This window comes from Temnothorax longispinosus, chromosome 12 (assembly GCF_030848805.1).
Source record: "Temnothorax longispinosus isolate EJ_2023e chromosome 12, Tlon_JGU_v1, whole genome shotgun sequence".
Taxonomy (NCBI): Eukaryota; Metazoa; Arthropoda; class Insecta; order Hymenoptera; family Formicidae; genus Temnothorax; species Temnothorax longispinosus.
Window position 1 is genome coordinate 4883827 of NC_092369.1, and position 9765 is coordinate 4893591.

At 55.3% G+C, this 9765-nt stretch overlaps 3 protein-coding genes across 3 annotated transcripts; all 3 read right to left on the reverse strand.

The window, feature by feature from the left end:
- Positions 1–3550: 3550 nt before the first annotated feature.
- On the reverse strand, positions 3551–4549 carry LOC139822715 (uncharacterized). Its single transcript, XM_071794667.1, has one exon. The coding sequence runs from the start codon at positions 4547–4549 to the stop codon at positions 3551–3553; it is 999 nt and encodes a 332-aa protein (XP_071650768.1).
- A 442-nt stretch (positions 4550–4991) lies between these two features.
- Positions 4992–6682, reverse strand: LOC139822716 (uncharacterized). The gene is made up of 3 exons (XM_071794668.1): positions 5812–6682; positions 5320–5663; positions 4992–5012 (listed from the first exon to the last, which is right to left on the reverse strand). Exons 1-3 carry the CDS (start codon positions 6680–6682, stop codon positions 4992–4994), a joined length of 1236 nt encoding a protein of 411 aa, XP_071650769.1.
- A 373-nt stretch (positions 6683–7055) lies between these two features.
- On the reverse strand, positions 7056–8240 carry LOC139822717 (uncharacterized). The gene has a single exon (XM_071794669.1). It carries the CDS (start codon positions 8238–8240, stop codon positions 7056–7058), a length of 1185 nt encoding a protein of 394 aa, XP_071650770.1.
- Between the last annotated feature and the right edge of the window lie 1525 nt (positions 8241–9765).

The window sequence follows — 9765 nt, forward strand, 5'->3', positions numbered from 1 at the left end:
TTTAACAACACCTTACTTTTAGGTTGTATCTAATCTTTCTGTATTCATCAATGGATCGTTTAAGTTTTAATGAATTAGCTGATATTTAAAAATAAAAATTTTTAATTTAAGAAATAATTAAGAAAGAGGGATGTCAAGCGGATACTAAATTACGATTTTTGAACATAAAAGTGCCTATAACTCGGAAACGGTTCATTTCCGGACCTATGTTTGCAGGAACTTTTTTGCTTGTTTTTGGGTCCCGAATCACCTCCCGAAGTGGAGTAGGCGATTTTTCGGACACCCTGTATATCTAGCTTTTTATTAATACTTTAATATTGCTCGGAATATCGGCCGTAACATTACTTAGCTTTTAATTTTAATATTTTATTTACTTATAAATAAGATACTGAAAATAATACGACATCGTAAAAATTATAAAACATCGCAAAATAATTTTTCATATGCAATAGAATAATTATAGGTAATTATATTGTAATTATAATTATCATATGATCTATAATTATATTATTCCAGTAAACACATACTTAGTCGGTGGAATAATAGTTGCAGATGCACAATACAATTATAATTACATAATCACCTATGATTGTTATATTGTATGTAATAAATATTAATTGTGTGTATCAAATTGTATTAAAAATGTTTTTTTAATCAAATGCACGCGCGAGCAATACAGCGTGACTGACCATTTTTACGCGTTTGCGGTTCTGTATTTGAACCTTTTATCGACCGTGACGGTAACGTAGCGCGCTCGCCTGCACCGCTCTGCACCGTAGCTCACCGGGTAACGGAAATCATTTATGCTCCCCACTGTACCTTACATATAACCCAAAAAATGACGTTTTATTTTTGCAAACATAATAGTACTACATAATAGTAAATAAAAAAGGATTTTTTACTTAATATTACATTTTCTTTATATATACCTTACATGTACCTTACATATAGCCCAAAAAATGACACGTTACATTTTTGCAAACATAATAGTACTACATAATAGTAAATAAAAAAGGATTTTCTACTTGATATTACATTTTCTTTATATACACCTTACAAAAATAAGACTTTAAAGAAGAGATCATTTTTGTTCAGACTCAAATAGTAACGATATGTATGTACGACTGTACATACATGTGTGAGTGTGCGATCCGCTCAAACAATGTTCAGTGGATTGTTGAGCGTATCAAAAACGGCGGATCGTCTGTGATTGGTCGCAGGGTTCGATACGCCCGATACGCGCGTATCGCTATACGCGCCATGGGACGGCACCCTAAGTCTAGATACGCCGATTTAGTATCTTTATTTTCTTTCCGTTTAGCTCACGCGATAATAAAAAATTAAGTTTCCCACAAACGTGCGCGAATCGGCGATAGCAGCACGCGACCTAGGCATGAGCCACAGAAAATTTTCAGGAAGGCGAGTACGCTCGTAAAAGCAGCGTCGCCATATTAGTTAGAGGCCAGCGGCTTGATTCTTGATTTCATTCGCAAGAGAAACGTATGCAAAAATTCTGCACTTACAGAAACGTTGCAAGTTGATTGGTTAAAAGCTATGCGACAGCCAATCGACTTGCAACTTTTCTGTAAGAACAACATTTGCGCATACGCTTCTCTTGCGAATGATTTCAAGAATCAAGCCCCAGGAGTTCGAGGCACCAACGTCCTCGCTTGAAATAAAGGTTAGAAATGTGTAACGGCCTGACTTTAGTATCGAACGCGGACTAGCGTGCCGGATCAGGAGTTCGATGAAAGGCCCAGAGACAGTAGTCAATTTAGGTTGTACATGCAGTGGTTTATTCAGCTCATTATATACACGAAGTGAAATGTTAGCGCGGTATTCGATATAGCGCAGGGACGGACGGAACGCGATACAACAAAGGGGTAGTGCGTGCGCACTCGATAACGAACGCGGTATCACAATATTCGACGGGCTCGGTATATTACAGGTGGTGCATGTGCCCTTGATAACGCCGCGGTATTGCGATACGAGACGGACTCGGTATCTTACAGGTAGTGCAGGTGCACTGGCTAACAACGCGGTATTACGATAATAGACGGACTCGGTATATTACATAGACGGACTCGGTATATTACAGGTGGTGCATGTGCACTTGATAACGACGCGGTATGACGATACATTCGAACGCGTGTGAGAACGCGTAGCGTATAGTGGAGGATTTCCGGAGCCCCGGGGCGGCGGCAGCGAGAGCCCTCGTTGCGAGGCCAAGCGTGCTCGACCCCGCGTAAACGTGCCGTCGGGGTTGAGGTGATTTAGTGCGGGGACACCTGAGAGCCCTCAGTCGAGACTCGGAGCTCCGAACCTCGTTGGTGTGTCGCCCTAGGATTCGTAGGATAGGTTTTCGTCCGGAATAGCGGAATGTTGGAAATCAGACGAAGTGCCTGTCTTTCGCCGGAGCGCTGGTTTATATAGCGCTCGAACGCGGATGGTTCGCTAGAAGGGAGGCCGATCGTCAGGCGAGTCGCGCTGTGGTGGGGCGGCGCGACGCCGCGCGCTCGTCCCCGGTGAGGCTCGGCTCCCGTCGGCGTTCGTCGGGAGACACCGGTTCCGCGCTTGGCCCGCGCACACGGTGTATTTACTGTATTTGAACGTATTAAAAATGTAGGCGCACCGCGCCCTTGTCTTCGCCCGACTGATAATCGGTCGGGCGGCATCCGGCGGTTGCTGGCCGGGAACGATGCTTGGCGAACGGGGTGCATCGTTACAAATGTAACGCGCGACAAGCGAGAACCACGCCTACGCGATTGGCGTCATCCTGAGGCAACGGGGCCAGGAGGGCGAGGCACCGGCATTTTCCTCGGGAATAAAAGTCCAAAAGGTCACGGGGACATGTCAAGGAGTACGCCCATAAGGTCGGCGTCATCCCGGAACCAAGGGGCCAGGAGTTCGTAGCACCCGCACCTTCTCCTGAAGTAACCCATACAGACAGCTTGAAAATGGTCCGAGGAACACGCCTAAGAGGTCGGCGTCATCCTCGACGCACGGGGCCAGGAGTCCGTAGCACCAGCACCTTCTCCTAGAACAAACCATGTGTTTCTCGCCTTGCCGATCTTATATCCAACAGCGGCTTACACTTTATTTTGAGGAGAGTATAGTACAAGTAGCGTGTAGACGAGGGGCGCGGCTGATCACCGGTTTTACAACGCGATAACTCCGAAGCGTACTTTTCGAAAAGCGCTGCTACGACGACTGACTTCGCACTCACGGCTCGCTCATCCCCCTTTTCCTGGGCCAAGCTACTCGATCCACCCGGTCCGGGGAGAGGGCCGAGGCGAACACGTGAGTACCGCGTGTTGCAACAGGAGCGGGCACAGCGAGCGGACACGGAGCCGACACAGCTCCGGTTTGCAACATCCCGCCCGCCTCGTCCACTAGACGAAATTAACATAGTCTCCAGGGGCGCCGCCCGCCATGGCGCCTGGCGGGGCCAGGTTGCTAGTTTACAATCTTCACTAGACGACGGACGTCACTTACACCATTGGCTTATAAGCTAATATTTACACAATGTACAATATATTTACACGGCGGTTTAACCGTCACGCCCTCCGGGGGGCGCACTTTCGCGATCGGCCCGAGGTTCGACCGGGAGCGGGCACAGTTTCGCGATCGGCCGCCTGAATGCGGCAGAAGCGATTTTAATGCTGACGACGCGCACCAGCCCATCGGAGCCGGGATGAAGGGCGGTGACTCGCGCTAGCGCCCATTTGGCGGGGGGCTGCAGCTCGTCCTTGAGGAGCACGAGCGTGCCCACCTCGAGGTTCGGCGACGTCCTCCTCCATTTTTTGAGTTGTTGTAGATGGTGCACGTATTCTCTCGACCAACGACTCCAGAAGTGGTCGCGCATACCAGAGACCAAGGCCCATCGTGATGGCAGTCGGTTCACGTCAGCGCCCAGCAGGGAAGGCTCCGGTATGTTTACAAGTGGCTCGCCAACGAGCAGGTGGCCCGGTGTCAGAGCGGACAGATCCGACGGGTCGTTGCTCAGCGCGTACAGAGGCCGCGAGTTAAGGCAGGCCTTAACTTGGGACAGCAGTGTCGCCATCTCTTCGAAGGTGAGTTTGTGCTCCCCGAGCACGCGCCGTAGGTGGTACTTCACCGACTTAACGCCGGCTTCCCACAGTCCTCCGAAGTGGGGCGCCCCGGGGGGGATGAACGACCACTCTGTGCCGTGGTTGGCCAAGTCCGCGGCGCTAGCATGGTAGAAGCTGGAGGTTGTTTTAAACATTGCGCGCAGCTCCTTGGCGGCCCCGCGGAAATTGGTCCCATTGTCGCTCATCAGAAGTCGGCAGTGGCCCCGACGGGCAGTGAATCCCTTGAATGCGGCTAAAAATGAAGCAGAGGATAAGTCAGAGACGGCTTCCAAGTGTATGGCCTTGGAGAACAAGCACACAAACAGACAGATATAGCCTTTGACGGCCTTGTGGCCGCGGCCTTTCGTAATCCAGAGGAACACGGGGCCGGCGTAGTCAACGCCGGCGGACTGGAAGGGCCGATCCGGGCGGGCGGGTTCCGCTGGCAGCTGTCCCATTTGCTGCGCCGCTGTAGCGCCTCAGAATCGTGCGCAGGTCACGCACTTGTGGATCACGGCTCGAATGAGGGAGTTGGCCCGGAGGATCCATACCCTTCGGAGAAGTAGGCTACGGGTCAACTGGGGGCCTCCATGCAGCGACGTCATGTGAGCCTCCCGCACCAGCATGAGGGAGAGGGGGTTGTATTTTGCTAGTATAAGTGGGTGCTTCTCCTCAAAGGGCAGCAATGCGTGCTGCAGGCGGCCACCCAGGCGCAGCAGCCCTTCGTGGTCCAAGAATGGGCGGAGCGGCAAAAGAGGGGAACGAGCCGGGAGCGGCCTTGAGTCCCCGAGTTGCGCTATCTCGTCCGGAAAGTCGTGCCGCTGCGCAATTCTCACCCAGCGGAGTCGAGCCGCGTCCAGTTCGTCTCTGGTGACAAAGCCCTCTTTCTTGTTCCGGGGGTTACGGGTATTGTGAAGGAATCTAAAACAGAATACCGTAACACGGAGTAAGCGTGGTAAAGACGAGAAGCGCGATAGGACGGGGTTGTCCTCGGTGGGTGTTGCGACGTGAGTCGTCACAATCCGCTGCTCCTCCCTCCCTACATCAGTATCAGCGACCGTTGGCTCGGACCAGGCATAATTGTAGTCCCTGAGCTATGTAGGGCCACGCCACTAGAGGTCTAGCGTGGCCAGCTCACCGGGCGATATGCCTCTCGTCGCGGCGTCGGCCGGGTTTTCCGCCGACGGCACATATCTCCAGTTCGGGGGGGGGGCAGCAGATCCTGTACCTTTGCGACCCTGTTCGCCACAAAGTGTTTCCAGCGGGAAGGATGAGATCGGATCCAGGCGAGCACCACGGCGGCGTCTATCCAGGCGAACTTCTGCGCACCGCTCAAGTCGAGACCCCTGCCGGTTGCGTCGAGTAGCTCAGCGAGCAACAGGGCGCCTTGCAGCTCCAATTGCGGTATGGTGACCGGTCGGACCGGGGCCACCTTGGTCTTTGCCACCACCAAATGCACAGAAACTTCCCCGGATGCGTCCGTGCACCGCAGGTAGACAGCCGCAGCATAGCCACGGCTAAACGCGTCGGAAAACCCATGGAGCTCGACGGTGCCGTCAACCTCGTAGCCAACTAAGCGTGGAACGCTCAATGCGTTCAAGTAGGGCAAGGTCTCCGTGAACTATGTCCAAGAGGACTGGAGTCCCTCCGAAAGCGGTTGATCCCAGTTTAGTCCAGCCATCCACAGGTCTTGTATAAAGATTTTGCCGAATATGAGTACCGGCCCAACCCAGTGGGTCGAAAAACCGGGCTACGTCCGACAGCACGGACCGCTTGGTAGAGCCCGATACTCTGGTGGAAGGCGCCACGCGCAGGGCGAAGCGGTCGTCGGCAGGGCTCCATAGTACGCCCAGGGTGCTCACGCCTTCTCGATCATGGAGAAGCTTCGCCGTCGATTCCTCATCCGGGCAGAGTTCCGGTGTGTTGGCTGCCCATTTACTCAGCTCAAAGCCTCCCGCCCTGAGGATCGCCACGAGCTGGCGTAGAGTCTCCAGAGCCTCTTCCAGGGTGTGTTCGCCGCCATAGAAGTCGTCCATATAGCTGTTTTGTTTAATGGCCTTCGCGCCCAGAGGATAGGCCATACCCTCGTCGTCGGCTAGCTGAATCAGCACTCGGAGCGCAAAGTAGGGGGCCAAGGCCGTACCGTATACAACGGTCAGTAGGTAAAAGTCTTGGACCTCCGCGGCGGGGTCCGGACGCCACAGAATACGTTGAAGGTGGGTGTCTTCCGAGAGGACACGGATCTGTCGAAACATTTTTATAATGTCACAAGTAAATACAAATTTGAAAAAGCGCCAGCGGGACAAGATCAGCCACAGGTCTGATTGAAGTTTAGAACCAGGGAGTAGCAGGTCGTTGAGAAAGCCGGTTGCGGTGCTAAAGGAGGCGTTGAAAACAACGCGAATTTTGTCTCCTAGATTCGAGCCCTTAAAGACCGCGTGATGCGGCAGGTAGTGGGCCTCGGGACGGTCAATCTCCGCATCCGGGACCGCCGCCATATGACCTAGGCTCAGGTAGTCGGCCATGAACGCCGTGTATTGGTCCCGTAGTCGAGTGTCACGCATCAGCCGACGCTCCAAGCTGAGCAGCATGCGGAGCGCCTCAAGCGCGGTTAGGGGTTAACTGCCTCCCGGTGTCCTCGCGTTTCGGAAGCCGGGCGGTGTATCGGCCGCTCGCGTCGCGAGTATGCGTAGCCGCAAACAACACCTCGCAGTGTAGATCTTCGGGCGAGGGAGCTTTTTCGTTAGACAGCTCTTCCATCTCCCAGAACCGCTGGAGCGACCGGTCGAGGTCACTGCACGAGACCGAAGCGTGATGCACGGCGACGCCGGCGCTCTGGGTCAGCGGTGGGGTTCGTTGCGTGGCCCATGAGGACTCAGCCCAGCAATGTCGACTGAGCTCAAGGCGCCCCTAGGGGGCCCGGCCTGAAGCCGTCCTGGATTAGCCTCCCATAGGCATCTGCTCCTAGGATCGCGTCCACTGACGCTGGCTGGTCGTAGCGCGGAGCGTCAGCCCGAGTATGTGGGGCCAGTCTTGCCGGATCACTGGTTGTTGCGGGAGGACCGACGTCAACTTGGGCAACAGGAGCATCTCCGGCAAATAGAGGCACACCTCAGGGGCGTGCGGCGAGCCCAACGTCACCGAGACGGCATGGGTCGAGACACCCGAGGTCGCGCCCTGGAGGCCGGAAACTGGCACATGAACGCGGCGTCTCGGCAGGCGCAAGGCGCGCGCTACTCGGTCGGAGAGAAAAGAGGCTTCGGAGCCTGAGTCCAGTAGCACGCGGGCGATGACTGAATCGCCGGTTTTATTTTTGAAGGTTGCCTGAGCTGTAGCCAGCAAGACCGAGCGGCCCGAAGCGGCAGCAAGCGCGGCGACATTAGTGGCCACCGCCGCGCTGGGCGGGGCTTCCTTAGCCGACACGGCGGGGTTCAAGGCTCCCTTCTCGACGGGCTTCGCGGTCACTGAGGCGTCTGTCAAATGCAGCAGAGTGTGATGCTTTTCTTGGCAGCGAAGGCATCGCACGGCAGAAAGGCAACTTGAAACTAAGTGTTTCGTCCTGAGGCAGTTGAAGCAGGCTCCCTGCTTCTTTACGCACTCCCGGCGTTGAGGCACCGGCATCTCTTTGAATCGCGGGCAGTAGCCAAAGAGATGGTTGCCTTGGCAGAGAGAGCACCGTCTGTTCGATCCTGCGGTTCCAGGAGCCGACGCCGTTAGGGCATTTACCTTGGCCTTGCGATCCTGTTTTGCCGCAGTCGTGGCAGGGGCGGCGGAACCCTTGGGGTTCGCGGCGTCCAAGGCTCTGACCCGGGTCTGCAAGAAGTCTTGCAGCTGGCGGAAGGTAGGGAACTTCGAGCTGGTTTGCAGTGACGCCTCCCAGAAGAGACGCGATTGAAAATCGAGTTTTTCCACAATCACGTGGACGAACCAGTCGTCCCAGTGCGCCACGGGTCGGCCGAGCGACTCAAAGGAACGCCTCGTTTGTAGCGCGACACTGATAATTTGCTTCAGATCCGCCGACGATGGTCTCGCCATGGCGGGGCTGGAGAGGAAGACACGCATGTGCGTAGACAGGAGAACTCTCCGGTTGTCGTAGCGCAAGATCAGCTCCGACCACGCCGTCTCGTATCCCTTGTCCGTCAGCTCCATGTTGGCGATAACGGCAGCCGCCTCGCCGGTTAAGCTGGCCTTAAGGTATCGCAGTTTTTGAACGGGACCAGATCTGGCACTTCGTGGACGAGAGACCTGAACAGGTCGCGGAAACTCTCCCACGTCAGTTGCTCCCCTGAGAACGTTGGCAAACTTATCTTCGGCAACTGAATTTGCTTCATAAAGGAAGCCGAGGTGTCGGCTCTAGACGCCCCCTCATCCCTCAATAGGCTGGTGATCTTCGTCTTGGTGGCGACATAGTTGTCCTCTGTAGCGGTGTACAAGTCCTTGGACATGTAGTCCGCGGTGGCCGCGTCGTCGAACTCGAGGAGGACATAGTGCTCGTTTTCAAATCGGTGCCAGTAGTCCTCGAGCAGCGAAAGGCGAGCCTTCAGGTAGGATTGCGTGATCTTGTCCTTTCCGACTTTAATCAAGTTCTCCCAAAAGCGATCGATGTAGCCCTTGGTCGCCAACTGCTTCCTGAGAGCAGGGTCCATCTTCCGGTCCGATTTCTGGACCAACGTCATCGTAGATCAACGAGAGATGTGCCCCTGTACGACAATAGAGACGAGCTGCGCGGAGTGCGTAGCACGTGGCCGCGGTGCCGCGCGGTGAACGGAGCGACGGAGCCCGTAGGCGCGGTGCCGCGCGGTGAGCGGAGCAGCGGAGCACGTAGGCGAGGTGCCGCGCGGAGCACGAGAAGACGGAGCACGTAGGGGCGGTGCCGCGCGGAGCACGGGGCAGCGGAGCACGTAGGCGAGGTGCCGCGCGGTGAGCGGGAAGACGGAGTACGTAAGCGCGGTGCCGCGCGGTGAGCGGAGCGCTGGAGCACGTAGGCGCGGTGGCACGCGGTGAGTAGGGCGCCGGAGCACGTAGGCGCGGTGCCGCGCGGTGAGCGGAGCAACGGAGTACGTAGGCGCGGTGGTGCGCGGTGAGCGAGGCGCCGGAGCACGTAGGCGCGGTGCCGCGCGGTGAGCGGGGTGATCTCGCGTAGCCGCGATTTATCCCGCAACTCTTTCCGTACGGCCGACACTCCACTGTCCCCCCACTTCACTCCACTTCTGTCTACGAGTCGCCCGCTTCGGCACTCCGAGACGTCCACCGTCAACCGACGCCGGCTCGAGCGTTGCCACGCGGCAGCGAAAGTTCGCGAAGTTTCCTCGCGCCCGTCTCACACCTTGATCAAGGATCCAGGGATCCGGCTCGAAGGACCAAAAATATGTTTCTCGCCTTGCCGATCTTATATCCGACAGCGGCTTACACTTTATTTTGAGGAGAGTATAGTACAAGTAGCGTGTAGACGAGGGGCGCGGCTGATCACCGGTTTTACAACGCGATAACTCCGAAACGTACTTTTCGAAAAGCGCTGCTACGACGACTGACTTCGCACTCACGGCTCGCTCATCCCCCTTTTCCCGGGCCAAGCTACTCGATCCACCCGGTCCGGGGAGAGGGCCGAGGCGAACACGTGAGTACCGCGTGTTGCAACAGGAGCGGGCACAGCGAGCGGACACGGAGCCGACAC